Here is a 22508-nt window from a genome sequence, read left to right on the forward strand (position 1 = left end):
TTGACAAAAAGAAAACACGCCTTGGTCATGGAGCTCCCCATTCGTAAGATGCTCGTTGGTCAGTAAGTAGAGCGATAGAGAAAAAATATTTTTTTTTTACCGAGAAGTTGAAGTCCCAAGTTCTGACACAGAAAAAAACAGGTATGAATAAATATCTTTATTCACACACCAATGCAAGAAATTCAAAGAACAGGTAGTCATGGTCAAATTGAAGAACAGATAGTTAAAATTAGGGGAGACCAGCATAAAGGTACATCCAGGATTACTGCGGGATTCTAACCCGCTATGCTATCCCCTTCTTTCCGCTTCAAAGAGTTTTTCTTTTCCCAAAAGACAGTATTCCCCGAGATACGGAGGACGGACCCAAAGACTCAGATCCGTGGCATCAGCACTTACAAGCGATTAGCATACGCTGCGTTCCAAGGGGCCTCCCTGGCCGAGCGGTATCGTCGGTCCAAACGCTCTGTTAAGCGTGGAGGTAGCGGGTTCGAATCCCGCCGTACCCCTGGATGTATTCTTTGTGATGTCTTTCTCTGAATTGTTCTATCTGTATTTTCTACTTGACAATGACTTATAAGCCTATATTGAGCACGCAAGTCAGCAAATGTATGTAATTTCAATAAATCTGCGTTCCAAAACTTTGAAACACCTTAAGGCTAAAAAGTAAGTAGAAGGACTGCGTCACTCCTTTGAAAAAAGTCGTCTCGTGCTGCTACAACTTTCGATTTTAGTCAGTGGCTGCTCAGCGTCAACTTTTCGCTTTAAAAATAAAATACTTAGCAAGTAATTAACATCCTTTTTTGAAATTGATAACAATGTATTTATTGGTTTCCTTAATAATTTTTTGTTTTGGGGTGATTTTCTTCTCATCTGATAGCAAAAATTTAACAGTCGTAGTCAGCTTGCCTGATAGCGACCAGCAGGAATTATTGTAAAATACAAAATGAGAATACGTAATTTCCCAAAGAAAATGAAAATGTGACATTAAATGAGTTAATGTACTAGAAGAATTAATCCTCCTGTGCACAAAAAAGCATTAGGTTTATTCAGTCGTTCAAAAACTTATTTTGAATTTCGATAGGGAAATCCATACAGTCTCGTGTATACAGAAAAGAAGAAAAATGTACAATGTCAAAGAAAATAAAATCCATAACTTCAAAAGTAAAATTATTAGTGTCTAAAAATTCGACCACTTTCATAATCTATTTTTTAATGTCATTATTCTAAATATATTTTTTATAACTATAACCCCTTAATTTTAAATATTATTGAGCAATTGTAATATTTCTATGTCTAATTTTTTTTTCCCTCTTTTAAAAAGCATTTAAGGTTTTTGCTTCCTAGTGATCATGTTTAAAAAGTTTTTTAGTTATATATGCGAAAATATATTTTAAAATCAGGAATTCCAATTAATAAACTTTTGTTATCGAACGATATGTAACTATCAAAGTGTCCTTATAGGCTTTCTTTTATTTACAATTAATTAAAAACTAAAATTCGAAGCCAATAATGAAATAATGACGACTATTATTGAGATATTTTTGTAACTTTAAAATGTAGTTTTATTAGGAATACCAAGAAAATGCACGGGTACTATGTTTTTAAACCGAAATAATTTGTTAACAGTGTAAAATTTGACAGCTATTATAAGATAGGTAAGTGCGTACTTTATTGTCGTCGCACTAGAGTTGCGCAATGGGCTATTGGCGGCGATCTGGAAAACATATGGATGATTCGAAGACATGTCATCACAATTTTGATCCTCTGCAGAGAGGATGGCTTCGCTGCTTTGGTAGTTCGACGACCTACACGAGAAGTCAAGCACTTTACGGTAGAACAGTTTAATGAGGACCAATACCGTGCACTTTCGGACCCTACGCTGGCTAATCAAAGTGGTCACCCACCGGCTTACTGACTGCAACCAGTGATGCTTGACTTCGCTTTTCTGCTGCGAACTGTGTCTTTACTATTAGTCCACTGCGGGACGACTGCATGGGACTGTCTAGGTTTTTCTGAGAGGTACCTATTTTGTAAAAATTTAGACATAATTTGTGAAAATTAAAAATTTTATTAAAAAATCAACACAAAAATATGGTAAAAATATGGTTTTATCGTTTCTTGCGGGAAACAAAAATTAAATTTTAAGAAAAAGTATTCCTAAAGTTGAATTTGTGAAGGTACCGCTAAACGGTAGTAAATTTGGCCTGGACAGACCTCTGGACAGCAATTATAAAAAATTTGTCGAACATTCAGCTTATTTCTAACAGAAAGTATAACAGCTAGGATTTCATATCTTTTAGCTGGGATTTTTGAGATTGGTTTGCGCTGTGACGTCATTCAGGTCTTTTTCTATTTTCTCTTTAAATTAGTTCATAAATACAAATTTCCATGCTAGTAATTTTAATACTAAATTTCCATATTATACTGATGGGCCTAGCTTGATATCAAAATTTAATAATTTTTTGTCCACATGACACTCAACACTTTTACAACGTGTTAAATAAATTAAGCTGGGTTTCTGCTTGAATTTCTTATGATCATATTAGAAGAAAACGTGTATTTTGGTCATTCAAAAGATATTCTTCTGACGACTGGATTAAAGCGACAGAGTTGAGCCTATTAAGAGTTATAAAATAGAGAGAAATGGTCGATAAAAATGCTTAAGAATTCGTGATTCCCATTTTAAACTTCAAGACAGGCGGTTGGTTCACACATGGATATAATTGACTAGATTTCAGTTACCCTTACCAAATCACCGCCTACTACATCATAATCTAATACCTTTTATTTTGTGACATAGGGACGTGGTGGTTCAGGGGATAGAGCGCTCGCCTTCCAATGAACCGTGTTCGAATCCCAGCGGTGGCCAGTCGTGCTTTAATTATAACGCCCCAATTTTAATTATTTACTCGCATTTGCGTTACATGCTAAACCTTCTACTGTTAGCCTGAAGGCAAAGGGACTCCGATAACCCATAATCCGATTGCCACTGATTATACTCTACGTCAGCAATGTGATCTGTGCGAGCAGGGTGCGCAATTCGTATCGACCTACCATCTCTGTGATTCGAACCCGAGGTAGACCTTATCACCAAGGTGAATGCTCTATCCCCTGAAGCACCACTGCTCTCAGACAGATATTTTATTTTGTAACCGTCACTGAACAGCTGACCCACTTTTGGGTTTACAACTATTAATGTACAGCTCCAAATTTGCCTTCGTGGAGGACTTTTTGATGGAACTAACCCGCATTTGCACTGCATAGAGAGGAAAACCACCCACGGTTTGCTTGACGGAAAATGAACTCTAACCCATGATCCGTCTACCAATGAGGATATTTTACGTCAGCACTGTGATCGATTCAAGCTGGGTGCGGAATTCGAATCGACCAGGCATTGCTGGGATTCGAACCCGGTTCACCTCATTGGAAGGTGACCGCTCTATCCCCTGAGCTATCAGACAGATATTTGACAAATATTATGCATTTTTTTAATAAAGGAACGTGGAACTCAACATAGTTTCATATGAAATAAAACTGCCTGATTATTCATCGCAATACATTAAAATCTAATAAAATAATTCAAGGGTAAAGTATGGAAAATTCATAAAATAAAAATGCACGAATAGCTGCAATGTAACGTCATTTATATGAATGTTCAAAGAATTTTATAGAACTTTTTTACAAATACAAAAACTGATTTTTGTTGCAAATTGATTTTACATAACATACACTTGCAATGGTGCCTATTACATTTGAGTAAAAATTAGATAATGATGGGAAACAATTATTTTTTTTGCTTCTTGTTGCATCAGATTTTTGAACAAATCTTAGTTGTTTTCGTATAGCTTATTTTAAATCAGCAATCGGTTTCTCTCTCCAAGCTACAATTTTTTTTAAATAACATTTTTAGTCTATTTTTTGTCACCGTAAATGCAGGGTCAAATCGGATTAAAATTCAACAAACACATCATTAAAAACATCATTAGGGTTAAAATTGGGACCCACGCTCGAAAATCTCATTATACGCTGCTAGTGGTACTTCCTTTATTAAGAATTGTTTCTTCGTGTGCTTCTGATCGGGGAAGTGCTCCTAGCCATGTACAACGACTTTTCCGGTCATGGGTTTCTATGCAATTTTAGTCTTGATGATGTGCCCTAATGATGTTCCTTATGTAGCTTTACACTGTAAAAAATTTCAGAAACTAATTTTGGCTCGACAAAAATATTTCTCTGAAAATCTCCGAGAACTTCATCTAATATATCATGTTCCCGATCAATTGAGAAATATTTCTTTTATTTTCAAAAGTAGTTCAGTTTCAGAGAATAGCTTAGCTACCACTACAACTATTAAATTCCAGTTCACTAGTATATAAGACTTGTTAACTCGCAAAGGTTTCCTTGGGCCCCCCTGAATCGTCTGTCAAACGCTCGGTTTAGCGTAGAGGTGGCTGGTTCGAATCCCGCCGAAACCTTGAATGTATTATTTGTGATGCCCTGTTCTAGATTGTAATATCTGTCCTTCTACTTGACAAAGGTTTATAAGCCTTAATTGAGCACACAAGTCTGCAAATGTATGTACTACCAATAAATCAAATCAAAGTTTTTCTTGAGGTACCTTTTGGCAGATGGCTGGTGGCATTGTTGGTAACCTAGTTCCTCAAGAGGTTTCCCGAAGTATAATGATACGCTGCTAGAAAAAGCTTCAATATATGGAGAATAATGGAAGAAGAAAAAAACCGAAACTGCAAGAAACGATTTAAAATATTTCTACTGCGAATTGTTTCTGAATATTACAGAAAGAGGTTTTTAAAATATTCAGAAACGTTTTTGAAAATTACTTGCACCGCAACTGCCTCATATATTTAGAAACGTATCAGGATTTCTTTTTTATAATTACAGTGTAGGAGTAAAGCTAATTTCAGACTTGAAATCGCTGCAATCCAATCTGGGCAATATCAAGTATTTTCTATAAATGCAACAAAAAAGGTGCTTTCCAGTGTCATTTTTCATGCTAAATTTCAACTTTTAGTCTAAACCTTATTAATGAGTTAGACAAGGTTTAAAATTCCATGAAACAGCGAGTGAAATAGCCATTCAACCAATTTCCACCTTAAACCATCATTGTATTATCAATTATTAGTGTTTATTAGTCAATGTAATGATTGCTTATAGCAATTATTATCCTTTGTAAGGATTGTTTATAGCGATAAGCTTATGTTTATAGCTTTGTAAGGATTGCGTTCATTATTCAGTGTGAGGATTGCGTATAGCCCGACAATATACACATGAAGTTGACGACTTTGCGGTGGAACATTTTAACGAAGACTTATACCGTCCACCCTCATCCCATCGCTGATCGATCAAAGTGGTCACCATGATCAGTCCACTGTGGGACAAAAAACTCTTAAAACTAAATTCAAATCTTAAAAGTTTTAGGTTTCTAATGAAGATTAACATAGATATAAGTTTTTATATCTATGTTAATCTTCATTAGAAACCTAAAACTTTTAAGATTTGCCTCACATTATGGAACTCGGATGCATTTTCTTCACACGGTGTTTAGAAGTGCGTTAATCATATACAGCGAGAATTAACCCTTCAAAGATTTAACCCGAATGCAAAAACCGTATGTGTGGAAATCAGCTTGAAACACTTTTTGGGGACAATGTCCTCAACTTAGAATTTTTTTTGTTTTTCTTCAACGTAAAAGTAAAAACTAATACTTTCATTTTTTATGAAGGCGTAAACTAAAGGATTTCGGGAATTCGTCTGTTGTGACATCTCAGCATATAAGAAATTGGCTGTTATGTGAGTAAAACGGGAATGACGAGAATGGAATATTTATTTTACAATTTTAATGTACTTCTTTAACATTATCACATAGTAAAGTTGCACATTTATTCTTAACAGATATTTTCAGCTATTGGGTCGCAGGTATCAGGTCCATATATGTGCTAGTTCTATTTTGTTAACAGAAGCTTATTATATGTATTTTTCTGTATTAAATTTCTTTTAATTCTTAATTTGTTTTTATTTTTAAATTACGCTGGCGTAAGAATTTTTTTATACATTTATTGTTAATTCTTTTTTGTAAATATATTATGTCATATCAACCGGTTTCTTTCTTTCTTCAGTATTTTTAATAATTAACTCACAAATTCCTGCGGGGTAACGTTTTTAACTGAAAGTCTATTGAAACTTAAGCATAAACGAATACCATATTAAAAATTAATAAGAGAAATAAAGATGTTTAGTAAAAGGTTAATTACCTTTAGAAACTAAAAAATTTAAATAATCTTTAACCTGAATGGCAGGGCTGCTTGTAGGTCCATCTTTCCTAATTGGTCCTTATTTTATAAGATGGTCCCTTTTTGCCTGAGAGGTCCATTATCGGCTCCTGTTCCTTCTAGATTATTCTTAATTAATCTTTTTCACGAAAAATAAATTTTCAAAATTTTGTCAGAAATTTGTAAACTACTTCCACTACTGACCTCTTAAATCAGCTTATGTACAAGCTGAACATCAATTTGGAATAAATGCATTTGTGTATAGGTACATTCAGATCAATTATGCCATTAATTGATCTGAATGTACCTATACGCATACTGCACCAATGAAAGAAAATCTGATCTCTTATCAAAATTCCTTGAAAAGTACAAATTCCTAGTATTTTTTCTTCAACCAACAAAATAACATTTAAAAATATAAAACACCTTTATCAACTGTGTGAACAATTGTGATATTTTAAAATTTTCAAGTGGAAAAACTGAAAGGTTTAGTCCCTTTGCACAAATTCTTATGAAGCATATGGCTGTCCATGGTTTCATTAGATAACTTATTCCTTAAAATTGTCTTTATTTTGTATTTTAAAACTGAATTCTCTCACATGAAGTACTATTAACAAGAATGATTTCTCAAATCATTAACCAATTATAAATATTTGTATAGATATCAATGTAATCACTGACTATAAACACTTTCAAAATTTATTTACAGCTTAGATGCCTCTAATTATTGCCACTAGATAGATTTTTGAAAAGCGCCTCTAATTATTGCCACTAGATAAATTTTTAAAAAGCCCCCACTCTGCTAACTTTTCAAGAGAGCTTCATCTTTAAAATCTGAATTAAAATCTTCATTGAAGATTCAGTTTTGATATCTTAATTTTCATAGGGTGAAAGATTTGTTTTTGCAATTTTGTAGCATTGAAAATCCAAAATTCTTTTGAAGTCATGTGGCATACGGAAGGAAACCTATTATTACGATTAGAGTCCGTGCTTTGGAGCAACTTTTGACATGTATTGGAAAATTGGAGGGTTCACAGTTGAATTTTGAATCAATTAAAGCAACCAGTTTTGAGTATTTCTTCTTGAAACTCAAGAAACTTGGTACCTTGCACTATATTAAAACTTTTGACAGCATCAATAGTAACACTAAACACTGATCAAAACATTAGATATGTTAATATTTATCTTTTTTCTTTATTGTATTCGCTATCTGGAATCTTCTTGTGGAATAATAAAATAAGTAATTTTTTTTTAAATGCGTGGAATTCGATGTTAAACTATTTTTCGTTATTATATCATAAATTTCAAACTTATGATTTTAGCAACATTTGAAGAACATTTATTGACTATTGTCGCTCTACTGTCATGATTCTTTCAAATTAGACATGCAAATTTTTTTTGTTAACTAGTTAACTGTTGAAAAAAAAAAAACTTATATCTGGGCATGAAATTTTAATTCTAAAGGTACTAGCCATAATTAAAATTTCTCATCACTATTTTCATGAAAACTGTGAACAACTTTTAAAATGTTAACTGATGCTGTATAAAGAATTTTTTAGTGAAAAAAAATACATAAAGTTATAAAAACTTAATTAAAACATAATTGGTGCAAAATTATTATAATCTTAAAAATAAAATTTAAAAAAATATATTTGTCCCCATATTTTTAACACTTCATATTTGTGTGCCGCATGTCTTTAGACATGTAAAAAACAACACTAAATTGGGTCGACATTAAATATCATGTAAATAACGGAAACTCTCTAATTTGGGAAAAATATGCAAGTTTGGTTTAAAACCAAGCATTTTGCTAGACAAAATTCACTAATTATAATTTTCAAGCCTTGATTTACAGATAAAATAAATTTTAAAGTAATTGCAGCTAATAAATACAAAGTCTCAGAACAATTTTTTACACTTATTTTCTATTTCTGATTTATAACAAATGATGTACTTCAATGTAAATAATTTTAATATTTACAATAATTGTGCTTTAAATACTAATTGGTAGACAGAAACCCTTTTAAAATCCTAAATTACTCAAGAAGAATTGAAGTTCTAATAAATAGATTAAAATAGTTCTAATAATTAGGTCAAACAAGACTAACACATAGACACTTCTTACTAAACGAGTCAGCACCTGTTTGCCTCAGTGCCGAGAACAAATGTTTGAAATTTAAACAGATCAAGACAAGACACTGTTCATCTTCAGATGTAAAAGTATGTGGCTGTGAAAAATTAGAATTCTTCTTAAGAACAGATTTCAATGAGGATTGCAATGCTCGAATACGCCACCCGGGGAGAAGACCGGTTCCATGCCTTTGGCCCTTCTCCCTTCACTTTCCTCCTCTTTTCAGTTATATAGGAATGTACTACAATATTTGTCCTTTTCTAATATTTTTTGTTTTTAATTAATAAAAATATTTTTTTATAAAAATTTCCATGATTTCTATTAGAAGTGTGTTTAATGTAGTTTTCAGTTCCATATAGTATCCCAACTTAAAAGATTTTAATCTATATGAAAATCAAGACAGAAACTGTCGTATTTCCTTCTTCTATGACTCTTCACACGTTAATGGTGAAAGCATGTAAAGTGTTGCCATAGGTAGAGAGTTCGGCACTGCGCAACCAGTAGCCCATTTTGATCGCCAATTTTATTTAAAACATAATTTTTTCAGAATTAAAGTAATTTACTAGATAAAGAGATCTTTATGATAATTTATTTTATAAATTGCAAAGAATTGGACACTAGCAATAATGTGCACAATATGTTATAACTTTATATAAAATGTGAAATGTTTATAAATTAGATGAAGTAAAATTTACTTCCCAAAAAATTAAATAGTAACTGTCATGTTTACATTATTGGAAAATATTTTTTTTATTTTTTATTAAAAGCTATATTAAATGGTAAACTTATAATTTAAAAAATATATTCAATTGAATAAATGGAATATTTTTTTAATGTTTGAAATTGAACTGAGTTTTCTATTGTTTGGAATTTATATGACGACTTATTATACCTATATGGCAAAAAGGCAGGTATACATAAAGTTGAGTCCCTATGTTAAGAATCTGAACAGACTGCTTCAAAATTATCCTGAAGAGAGAAATGACGTTTGTCTTGAGTCTTTGGTTTTTTGTTCGTGTTGGACCTCAGTGTTTTATAATAATTTTTAATGTTGTTGCTTATGTTATTTTTTTATTTTATTTAATCAATGACAAATAAAAATAATTTATTAAAGTTAAGTAATTAATAAACAATATTATCAATTGAAAAAGTTTTTTGTTGCTATATTTAACTGAATTAAATTTCTTACCAGCCAACATTTACATTGTTTTTATCTGCCAAGAGATACTAAACTTCTGTAAAGTTTCACAAACTATTGTAATTAGTTCAGCTCTTTAAATATTAAAATATGATAGTGTATTTTTTTATTGGCTTGTAAAATTTTTCTTTAAATTTCTTGGTAGAAAACTAAAGTTTTATCAAAAGCTTTTATGTTTATTTGGCATATCGCAATATAAATAACTTAAAAATACCAATAAATACCATAACTTTAAAAATACCTGTCGGAGTTACTACAGTTTTTGAAATTTAAGTATTTCACAAAATATGTGGATATTAAACAATTTAGCATGTAAGTATTTTTGAAAAGTTTTTGAATAGTTTTAATTTTAAGCATTGAGCTTTTAACATTGAGCATGAAAAAACTGTCATGTCAATGACTCCATATTCTAGAAAATATTGGTTTTGTTTCTTTTCTGTAAATTTTAGCTCTCAACCAATCAAAGAATGTAAGTCGTGCGTAGTTCTCTAATTACATTAGAAGTAGGCAGAGCTGCTGCTTATTGCATTACTATTCAAAATATTTTCAAGTAGACTAAATTAAATGTTATTTTTTCATAGCATGTTCTTGAAAACTGACTACTGTAATTTATAAAAAATAAATTTTAATATATATATATTAGTTTATTCTATTTTGCATATTTATTTTATGTTTTGAATTTTATTTGATTTTAATTTATTATTTAAAATTATTTTTATTTATAGATATTCAACTTTTTACATATTCAGTTGAAGAAATCAGCACGAAACCATGACTGATGCAAAGTATTTTACAACCACCAAAAAAGGTACTTTTAATTGAAAAATATGTTTAAGAAACCTTTTTGAACTTTCAACGTCTAGATTACTAAGTATTTTTATCTCTTATTATTATTTATTGTCTTTCTCTTCATGTTTTAATAATTAATAGGTGAAATCTTTGAACTCAAAAGTGAACTGAACAGTGACAAGAAGGAGAAGAAAAGGGAAGCTGTTAAGAAAGTTATTGCTTCTATGACTGTTGGGAAAGATGTCAGGTAAAATTTTAATTATAAATAAAGTCTAAATAAAAACTTTGCACCTGATTATTTTAACATTTTGTTGGCTGACATTACAATTCTAGTTTTTGCCTATTTTTAAGAAAAGCTGAATTTTATTTTTAATATTTAATATTCAGATGTGAAACTGATTAGAATGGGATTGAATCAAGGCTTGAAAAATCGTATAAAAATCGTATATATATATATATATGTAATACAAAAATTATAAATACTTTTGTATTAATAACAACATTAAAACTCTTTCGTTTTCATTAAATGTCTTTATATAAAGAATATGTGTAGAAATTCTATTTTGGGACTTCAGGGCTGAAAACATACCATTGAATTATAATTAGATTTATATTTCAAAGGAGGAGTTATTTTTAGAATCTTGATCCTCTTTCACTTCCATATTAGGAAGCATTAAATGATTTTCCATAATCCGTATGTATGACAAGATCTGTACAACTGGAACCTGTTTACATCAAAATTTGTAAGTATTTAATGCGGGACCGATGGTTTTCACATGACTCTTGCTGTATCACATATTCCTTGTAAGATCTGCCGGAACCATTTGGAGTTTTGTCCACCCCCTCCCTTGTGGAGTGGGGATGTGAACTGTTATAACCGCCAGCCTACCTTTAAATAAACCTTTTTAGAATGTATTATAGCTTATGACTGCATTATTAAAGCTGAATACAACAATGATAACAGGGATGTAGCCCTGTTATTATATATANAATTGTTTTTTTATGCATTAAACAAAACATGTTGACTGCTGAGATAATTAGATATAATTTTCAGTAATAGTAAGTAAAATTCTTGAAATTAAAAACTTAATTAAAAATTTTTAACTCAAAATATTTTTAATTCTGAATTTTTAATAAAAACTGATGAAAAAAAAAATAATTACAAAATTCAGATAATGTTGTTGAAATTAAAACTTAAAGCAATGATGCAAATTTTCTAAATTATCATATTTTTATTTAAAATTTAAAGTATAAATAGAATTGCAGTTAAAATTTTAAAGAGAAATTTTTTTTTCAACATTCAATTTTTACTTTACAAAAATAATGTTTTAATTTTATAAATCCAGCTTAAGTTGGGACACAAAACAGAATGCTTTTGATATTAGACATTTGTTTGTAGGTTATTTGAACTTTTTCTTGAAAAATGTAATAACAGTCATAAATTTGTTCTTAAGTTTTAAAATTTAGTGTTTTTATGTTTATGAGGTTCTTATTATCAAATAATAGTGTTTTTAATATTGTTTAAATTCTGAAGATGAACTAAATTTGTAATAGCATAACTAAATGTATCAAACAAATCAAAAGTTTTTCAAATAGTAAAGTAATTATAGATCCTTTCGTAATTACTGTTCCCATTAATTATATTTTTGGTTGAGATTCCGGTATTAAACAATTTTTTTCAAATAGATGAAAAACTGTTAATTTTTTAACTAAGCTATTCATATTTTAGAAGAGTTATTACATTTTGTTTAAATGAGAAATTTTCTTGCCTGCAATTTCTTTGATAAAAATTAACTGTCTAGTAATTATTTGAGTCTAGTGGTTGATGTGAGTTTTTATTTTCTGATGATTTTGTTTGAGTTTTTTTTCTGAATTGGTTCTATGTATTTAATGTTTTTTTCCTGGACTTCTATACAAAACCTTCAGGGTACTGCGGTAGTTAATTTAGGCATTTGCCCTCTCTCTCAATAGAAAAGGTTTTGTTTTATGGCTACCGGGGCCGGTACACCCTGAAGACCTTGGCTTCGGTGGTCATATTTTTATTTTTATTTCCTTCGTTTCCTTTATTGCTATATTTATTCTTTCTTTTTTTGAAATTTCTGCTGCTTTTAAGCGTGTTTTTTTCAAAGAAGTTTTGTCAGTTTAGAATTAAAATTTTTTGTATTCTTTTAGTACAGTCTAGCAATTACATTCAATAAAGACACTGACAGATTTTTTAAGGTAAAATTAAGGTATTGACCCCAAAAGAAATGGTACTGCAATTAAATTTTACTGTTCTGTTGAAAAGAGTGCTTTTTGCAGCCTTGAAGTTATATTATATTCAACAAGTGCCATCTAAAGTGTTTCATTGACACTTTTTGTACTTGGGACAGTAATTGTGCAAAAGTGGTAGACACATATATAGTGATGCATTGAACAAAATATGCAAATTATTCTAAGAATATTGATTATAAATATTCAAGTAGATAGTCATATTATATCAGAATATGTATGAAATTCTGTCTAACACTTTCATAATATTGTAAATTACTTAAAATGTTCAAACTTGTTTTGGGGATACAGACAGTAATGACATTTTACCCATATTTTATCTTTTTAAAAATATAATTTAAATACATAATGTGTCTGCATATTCTTCTACTCCTTGTGAGTATTTTAAGCGAAACATACCATTAAATGATGAAAATAGATATTTTAATGAAAAATATTGTTTAAGGATGCAAAAGATAACAAACTAAGAGAATAACCCTTATTTAGTATTAAAATTATTTTTTAAAAGTTTAATAAAATATAGTATTTCTCTTATCAGAGGTGAAAAAAATAGTCTGAAGTAGTTTATAAAAGGTAACTGAAGATTAAATACCATACTGAAGAATACCTGATACAGCACATGTGAAACAAAATTTAATTTGTAAAACAAAATTAGTTTAACTTCAACTTTTGATAGTTATTTTCTAAAAATTCTGAAATTTCTGTAAGTCTTTAGTATATGAAAAATATATGGCATTCACCAACTATTTTAGTAATGTTTAAGATGAAATGTACTAATTAAATTTTTATGATTTGTTTTTAGTGCTCTCTTTCCTGATGTCGTTAACTGTATGCAAACTGACAACTTGGAATTGAAGAAGCTGGTTTACTTATACTTGATGAACTATGCAAAAAGCCAGCCAGATATGGCTATCATGGCAGTGAACACTTTTGTTAAGGTAATCTTTTGTACTTTTTCCCCTCTATATGTAGGCAATGTAAAAGTATAACATTTTCTGATTTATCTATAAAATTATAGTTCTTTTTAGTTATTTCAGTTATTTTTTATATTCCATTTTCAATTATTTTTTATCCAATTGAAATTTAAATGGTTTGAGGCGTTATTTTATAATTAATAAATTTCAAACTTTCTTTTTCTTTTTGTAGGGAACCTCAGGTCTCACATAGTAAAAAAAAAGTTTAGAGAGCATTAAGACATTATTATCATTCATGTAGGAAACAACAATTTTTGTTGAAAAAGCAAACCTTGATTGAAGCTTGATGAAAATCCAACTGTCCATACTTTATTTTCGTACTGATTAAGCTAACAAATGCATGTATGATATCCAAATCATAAAATAGTAGGAAAGATGAGACTGTTGCAATATATTCAAAGCAATGTTCTTTTTGTCTTAATGTTGATCAGCAGTTTTAAACATTCAGCCATAAAAAAAGATTCTTCATACTAAAGTACACATTATGATCATTTTTGAAAAAGAAAAATCTTTGTTTTTTATTAAATTGTTGAATTAAGAAAGGAGAGAAATATGTGTGTGGAAGGTAATGGCCCTCTAACAGTGTTTATCCTCATTCTTTTTAATTAGAAAATTATGTGGCAAAGTTAGTGTTATGAAAACTTCGCTAAGATGAGTTGAGGAATCAATAGTATGGCATGGGGTATCAGTGGCGTACGCAAGTGAGGGGTTTAAACACCCCCCTTGAGCTCAGATAAAATGGCAAAAATAAAATTTTTAGTAGAAATTATGCGTGCTATTATTTTTTAAGACTATATATTTTTATTTGCCTTATGCCTACTTTTTTTTTCTCACGGTATTTCTCAGAATACTGAAAAAACATTTACTATAATAGGGTTGTACTTTTGAAACCAAATTCACGTGATACTGTTACGGACTGGTTCCTTTCTGTCCTGTCAGTATAGTTTTCGAAACTAGCTGTCATTCGCGAGGTCTTTACGCAATGATTCTGGAATCCTAGACGTTCTGTCGTCTTAGAGACAATTCGAGAATTTTGGAGATGCGGTGAAAAATTATATAAAAGGGGGAACGGAGTACAGTGGAGTTAGTTAGTCAGACTAAGAGTTATCTCTGCCGCTTGTCGCTAAATCTGTTTTGTTTTGTCTTAACAAAAAGTTCATTCAATCGCCGAACCCGTCGTCGCCACTATTTCGACTAGTGAAAAAATCAGCAACAATACCATTGGAGATACTGTGCTCGTTGAAGTTATTCATTCCAGCTCGAAGCTTTGAGATCCTAGCATAGCGGATATTTCTGTGCCAATATATATATATATATGTGTGTGTGTGTATTTGTTGTTCTTGGATCTTTAGGGTGTCAAAACGCAAGAGTTTAACAATTTTTAATTATTTTGAGAAACAATCACGACCTGAAATTAGTGATGTGACAGCATCTAGTACCAATGTAAGTTTTTCTGTTGTATAGAAATGTGATACTTCCGTTGAAGAAAACGTTTCTAGCATAACGAAATCTGATGAATGTGAAAGTGGTCCTCAAAGTGTTACTTCACACCCATAATTGAATTACCATTGAATTTTTTTCAGAAGATATTACATTATGTTCCTAAACTTAAAAAATCAAATCAAACTTTAACTAAACAATGTTGTCTAAATAAAAAGTCGAAATTGTCTAGCTGTCTAAATTAGGGAAATAATAGTGCTTTATTACAGACTCGAATTTCTTTTAGTTTCAGAAAATTATGAACACCCCCCTCGAAAAAATTCTGCGTACGCCGCTGTGGGGTATTGTCAAACCCTAGCTTTTGTATAAAGAAGCCATTGTCTTTTCATAGAGCCTTTTTTTTTTTTTTTTTTTTTTTTTTTTTTTAATAGCCTTAGGACTGAGAATCTTAAAAAATAGAATTTATTTCTGTTTGCATATTAACATTACTGAGAAAAATAAATTAACAATTTTTATTGCTTGAGGAGAGAATTAATGGAACTCTGAGTCATAAATTACATTAAATATGCAATGTTTATTTTTGCATGACAAACATCTTTGGTTGCCAGTAATAAGGTCACTCTTTTCTCCTATTCTTACATTGGATGCTTTTTTTTTACAGCATTTGTGATTCTTAAGTTAGTAAGAATGTGTTTTAGGTAAAAAGAGCTTTCGATATTTACTTCTCTATATATTCTTTGGTAGAGCAACTTTTTATATTCATTTCTTACATTATTAGTGAATGTGTATTGTGAATCCTTATAATTGAAAACGGACACAATTAAAAAATAATAAAAGGCTCTGATTTCTCAGTTATTCTAATCTCTATATTTGTTTTGCAGTACAATAATTCGTGTCAAAATTTGTTTTAGGGTATTTTTATTCGTTAATGAATTACACTGCCATGTTGGGGAGAATATTTGAAAGAAGGCAGACTCAATCTAAATTTTCCCTGATAATATCAAATTCTGTGAATAGTTTAAAGTTGCCGTTACTTTTTTTAAGCATTCTATAGCATCATTGCATGCATGTGTGTGAAAAGTTTAAATAGAAAAATGTTTTTTAAATTAGCACTTTTTTTTTTTATCAGTGATCTAGAATTATGGGATGAGCTAATTTTTTGTTCCTGCATATTTGTCAAAGAAAATTGAAACACCAGTTACTAATCGAAGTAAACTTTTACTAAGATTTTATTTATTTATAACAATGTAATGTTCTTATCTTAAATATTTTTGTTAATGTCTCTGAAAATGTTTGCATATGTATTGTATGCTTGCATATTTTCTTCAATAATTCCATTCCTAACAACTTTCCTTTATTTAATGGCAGATTTTACTTTTTAATGCTGTAGCAAATTTTATACTTAATCCTTTTGTTTTTGATTTAATAAATTTGATTTATTATGATTTTTCAACATCAATATGTATAATTAATGTAAGACCCAGTAATCACACAGCACAGTTTTTAATTGCTAGCAAAATTGATCAGATTATGCTTGCCTTAAATTTTATTTGGATACTGCTTTAAATAAAATAGTTTTCTAGAGTGACAATTGTGTAAGTCTGTTTATAAAATTAAATTGATTGCACACTCATAAAAGTCACTGAATAGGCTTCCGCTTATACTATTTTAGTGGTATGCTAAGAATTGTGCAACTATCAGCACATGTTTTGCTTGTTGTACTGGCCTAGGAGATTGGAAAATATATCTAGTTTGTAATTGAGAGCTGAAAATAACATGATTTTTGTGATATTACATAGTTTTCTCGAATCTTACATTCTTTTGTGTATTTATGAAGTTTCAGTAAGGTTAAATAGAGGTTTTTGCTAGTTCCCTTACAGTAATGTTTCCACCTAAACATTGAACCCTGCTCTCTTATCTAATGTGCCTTTTTAATTATTTTCAGGATTGTGAAGATGCCAACCCCCTAATCCGTGCTTTGGCTGTTCGCACCATGGGATGTATTCGTGTGGACAAGATAACTGAGTATCTTTGTGAACCTCTCCGAAAGTGTTTGAAAGATGAAGATCCATATGTGAGGAAAACAGCTGCAGTGTCAGTTGCTAAGCTTCACGACATCAATGCCCAACTCGTAGAAGACCAAGGATTTTTGGATCAGCTCAGAGATCTTTTGTCAGATTCCAATCCTATGGTCAGCAATTTTTTTTAGCTAACCAACATTGATTGCATTAATATAATTTTAAATATAATTACTATTTTTTGCATATAAATTTTTACCTTAAGTTTTATTTCTAACAAATTAGAAGTTTGCTGTTCCAAAATGTTACAATCTATTTTTTATTTTTTCAAAACTAAATTTTGGTATAATTGTATTAATTTACCTTGACTTTCTTAGGAAAATGCTACTGAAACCTATTCCATGACATCTTTTTGACTTTAATTTTTGGCTTACTCAAAAAAATTTATTTTTGTTGTATAAGTGGAAAATTGCTACAGGTTGATTTTAATTTTTGATAAATTATTTCTGTGCACCAATGAGTTATTTTTCCTATTTTGGATTGAGTAAAATTATGACAAAAAGAGTTGTAATGCACAGGGCATGATCTAGAAGTGTGGGGGTCCTAGGCACAAAACTGTCCATGTTGTTAATTTAACTTTACTTGGTTGTTAATTTAAATGAAATTTACATGTTTAATTACAAAGTGTTTTTATTAAATTACACAAGTAAATTACGATGTATTTGTAAATTTGAACTTTATTTTCAGAACTTTAACTTTATTTTATTTATTTCAAACTATATTATTATTTATTTATTTTAATTTTTGTTAACTCATAAGTCTAATAGACAATTCTTAAAGAAAAACACAAAGGGAATTATTCAGTCACAAGTAATGCATTAATATTTTATATTGTAAATTAGTTTCAAATAGTTCTAAAACCGATATAAATTTTCACAACTGCTTTTGGTATTTATCCTTAACCTTATGTGCTTGATAAAGCTTGACAATTTGTTGAGCTTCGTTATTAAAACCTCAGCAATGTATCAGCTTCTTAATTACTTGATATTGTAGATTTATGGCTTTAAATTCTCATATTTTCACAAATCAAAAATGTTAATAAGTATTCTGTGTCAGGACACTTATTTAGCTTAAAAAATTTGAACTTTAAAAAATTTAATAAAGGAATGCAAAATCACTCTTCCAGATATTTGATGCATTATAAATGTTTTAGAAGTATGTTTGAAGAAGACATAATTTTTTAATAATTTTCACCCTAAAAATTACTGAGTTCTTATATAAGTTAAAGTATATTGAGTTTAGCTGTCTTGTAAATGTTAATCTAATGTAGAATGCTTTTGTTAGGATTATTTTGGTCAGAAAATTAAACCGTACCTTACACATCATTAAACCTTTTTGTTGAAAAACTGTAATAATTTTTTGAATAATGTAATTTTAACAAAAAATTTAAAAATATATTTTCTTAAAATTTTGAAGATTTTTTTTTATGTTCATTTTATTAAAAATAAAAAGTTTTGATAAAAATGAAATTGAAACATATTTGCATTTTTTATGTTTGATAAATATACTTTTCCTTGGTGTGACCAGATCAAAAATATTATCGCACCTTATATTTTCTTTGGATTTATAGTTAATTAGTACTTCTAAGACAATTGATCATATTTAAATTAGTTTTTATTTTTCAGAAATAGATTCCAGCAATTTTTGTATTCCATATAAAAAATTTCCCATTTATTTGTTTATCAAGTTTAATGGTCAAATATTTTTGCAAAGGTTGTTGCTAATGCTGTGGCAGCACTTTCGGAAATAAATGAAGCATCCAGTAGCGGACAGCATTTGATTGATATGAATGCACAAACGATAAACAAGCTCTTGACTGCTCTGAATGAATGCACTGAATGGGGGCAGGTGTTTATTTTGGATTCTCTTGCTAATTGTGATCCTAAAGATGAAAGAGAAGCTCAAAGGTAAAGTTTTGTTAATATTTACGTTTAATTTTCATTAATAACTTTTTTTTATTTTCACCTAAGCTTAAAATAAGAAAATTAAAATTTATTTTTTGTTCAGTGCAGGAATTCTCAAAATTTAGTAGTGGTGATTAAAACTGAAATTTTACATCTTGAAAGTAATTAAGTATCAGGAAAATATCTGAAAGTAATTAAGTACTCGAATTGAATTCAGATACTTTAATTATATGCCATAGAATTTGATTTATTTTGCAAATTTATTTGTGTTGAGAATATTAAGTAGGAAGTGTGAAAGTTGTGATATTATTTACTAAATTATAAAGCTTCAGCAAAAATTTATGCCCTACCTTTTTATTAATAGTCTAGTCATTATTTTACAAAAATTTTATGTAAGCATATTTGTCATCTTTATTATTACAACTAATTTACTGTTTTTTAGGATTGCAAATTATAAGATATGTTTTTGTTTTACTCAAAAAGAACTTATTATGCTTTTAATTAATGATTACGGAATAGAATGATATAATTGCTATACTCTGTTGCAAATTAGGAAAAAACTATTGTGGTGACAGCCTGTTTACTAGAATTGAATATTAAATCAATGCTTTGCTCTTTCACAGTTGTGATGTACAGTGCTAAAAGAAAATGAAAATTCAGAATAGCTTTTGATCTAATGATTGGATAAACAAATCTTATAATCGTGTGAAATTTTTTTCTCGATTTTCTGGAAAATTTTTCAAGATATAATGGAATACGCAGAAAAATGAATTAAACATTAAACTGTTTAAACTTAATACTATTCTCCTGCCTAAACTAATGACGCCATATTTTTAGATTGTGACTATCCTCATATTTTGAGGGTCAACAATCCAAATCCTTCAAACAAAAAGGTTTGTTTCTTCAAAAAAAGTATGTTTCTGTGTTTGGTTTCATAAATTTAGACATAGTTTGTTCTAATTGGTACATTTAAGGTTTGGTCCTTGAGCCATTACGATTGTGTCTTTGTAAGCCGAAGTCCAATCATTAGATTTAAAGTTGTTCAGGGTGTTAACCCTTTGATGCAAAGTTTTCATTAAACATATTTTTTATTATTTTGTAGTAATTTAGGCCAAAATAAGTGAGAAATATATTTTGCATTTCAATAATTTTTGGTTATGAACTAAGATATCAAACACTGCTGCCCCTTTTTTCGTTAAAGGTAAAATTTTCCAAACAATCTTCAAATTTGCAGTTATCTAGTCTAAGAGAAATAGTAATTCATCATTGAAATTTCTTTAATTTATAAAATCAATTATTCATAAATTTTTAAGTAAAAGTGAAAAAAAATTTCAATTTTGTTTTTGGATTTTATACTTTCGAATGACTTCTATTCCGAGAATGTAACAAATATTTTAGTAACAAGTAGACTGTTTTCATAATTAAAAAATACCAAAATATATTTTTACTTGTAACTAGAGCGTCAGAAAAGATTTATAAAAAGGACATTGGCTAGACTAGATGATGATATATATTGACTCACTTGCACCAAAGGGTTACAATTTCTTTACATCAAAAGGCGATTCTCTTTGCCTGCTTCTATTATCGTATTTAAAATCTTAAATAAAACTTAAAATAATTGTTTAATTATAAAATTGGAGGTCTGTATTTAAAAATTAAAGCATTATTTTTGAATGATTAAGAAAATATACTTTTGTAAAAAATAAAATTTGAAATCAGATCTTGACTTATTTGTGAACAAAGCTAATAATGTATGGTTATTAATCTTGTAATCAGATGAGTTTTATAAATTTATTATCACTTTATAAACATCTATTTTTTTAAAAAAAAGGTTTAGAAAGAGTAGCAAGAGTAATTCATAAAATTATGAGCACTTTAAAATTCCTTATTGCTTTAAATTATAATAATTATTGTTAAAAAACAATAATATTGAGATAATTACAAACTGTTATATTATGCATTTTTCTCAAGGAGATATTTTGTTAAAGGCTGTATAGAAAAGTGCATACTTTGTTTCAGTATATTTACTTTGAAACTTTTTCGAATTTTTTTCTATGAAAAAAAAATGATCAAAAAGTTATTTATAGTTCAACATTTACTTAATTCAACATGTCTGTAGACATTACAGAATTTGTATCATTTAGTAAATTGATTTTACAAATAAGTATATCTATACTTTTAAGTATTTAAATTTTTAATCAATTTTCAGAATTTAGTTTTAAATTTGTCTAAATTATAGAAAATTATCTTTTTGTTACATTTGGGAATGTCTTGTCTATGGACATAATCTACATACACAAATATTGTGATCTTTTTCAGATATGCTAAAACATTCAAATTTTGACTGGAACTCTGAGGCACAATACAAGTTTTAAGTTATTTGACGGCTTCAAATAAATTTTATTATCTTATTGCCAAATAGATATTAAATCATTAAAGTGTATATAGATATTAAATTGTTAAATATTATTAATCAAAATTTTGGCCAATTTGCTACTAGCTAGAAAAATAAAGTTGAATTTATCACTATATGGAATTAATGATAGATTTTTTTTCCTTAAAACAAAAGCAACTTAACACAAAAAAAAAAAAAAAAAAAAAAAAATTCAAAACAATAAGTGGAAAATTGTAAATAATATCAAGTGCAAGTTGATAATGAACTTTTGATATTTAATAAAGATGAGTTCTAAAACTGATAACAAAGAATGTATCTTGTTTTAAAAAAAAAACCAGTGCCTGAATAAAAAACTGAACAATCATTTATTTTTGAGGGCTTTTTGCTAAGAAATAGCAAAAATTCACTTTGCAAATGATTTAAAATGAATCAGAAAAAATATGTAGTTTTTATTCCAATCAGATGCCTCTCAACATTAACCTCAGCTTGTTTGATCTTTGCTCTCTCTTTTTTTACAGTTGAATTTAAAATAGTTTCCCATTTTCTGTAACTCATATGGTATAAATAATGACACAAATTTAATGCTTGTTTAATAACTTTTACTTTTAACACCTTTTGTTTTGCATTAAATGCACATTTGTATAATTTGATAATGAAATAAAATTTGACCCATACGAAATTGCAGATGATACTTACCTACACCATAATCTTTTCTTACTTTGCAACCGAGTGTAGATTTAAATTTTGGTAAAAATTGTTGTTCACGCACTTGATTTTCATTGGAAAATACATATGTATCTAAGCTGTAGTCAAAAGAAATCAAGATCCATTCTTCTATAATTTAGAGTTGACATTAACAGGGCCCTCGCTGAGGACATCAAAGTGGATAGCCAGTAAATTAACCAAATATCAAAAGTATTAGAAAAATTTAAAATTTTTTAGCCAAAAGCAGAAATTGATTTTTATTTGCATAGAAATTACAAATTAAAATACAAATTTACTATCAATTTGATTTTATAAAATGCTAATTCAAATCAAGAG

General features: G+C 29.0%; 1 protein-coding gene across 3 annotated transcripts in view; it reads left to right on the top strand.

Moving 5' to 3' along the window:
• Positions 1-5656: 5656 nt before the first annotated feature.
• LOC107439336 (adaptor protein complex 1/2, beta subunit) overlaps positions 5657-22508 on the top strand; it is a 43324-nt gene continuing 26472 nt past the window's right edge. The window contains exons 1-6 of one of the 3 annotated variants that reach the window (XM_016051896.3): positions 5657-5808; positions 10342-10424; positions 10547-10652; positions 13479-13614; positions 17036-17281; positions 18882-19075. In XM_016051896.3, coding sequence (XP_015907382.1) covers positions 10388-10424; positions 10547-10652; positions 13479-13614; positions 17036-17281; positions 18882-19075 — 719 coding nt within the window. In that variant the 5' untranslated portion in view covers positions 5657-5808; positions 10342-10387. Of the gene's footprint in view, positions 5942-10341; positions 10425-10546; positions 10653-13478; positions 13615-17035; positions 17282-18881; positions 19076-22508 lie in introns of all 3 variants that reach the window. The other 2 variants (XM_016051897.4, XM_016051898.4) reach the window with 2 other exon arrangements.

Source organism: Parasteatoda tepidariorum, chromosome 7, assembly GCF_043381705.1.
Source record: "Parasteatoda tepidariorum isolate YZ-2023 chromosome 7, CAS_Ptep_4.0, whole genome shotgun sequence".
In the NCBI taxonomy this organism is placed as follows: domain Eukaryota; kingdom Metazoa; phylum Arthropoda; class Arachnida; order Araneae; family Theridiidae; genus Parasteatoda; species Parasteatoda tepidariorum.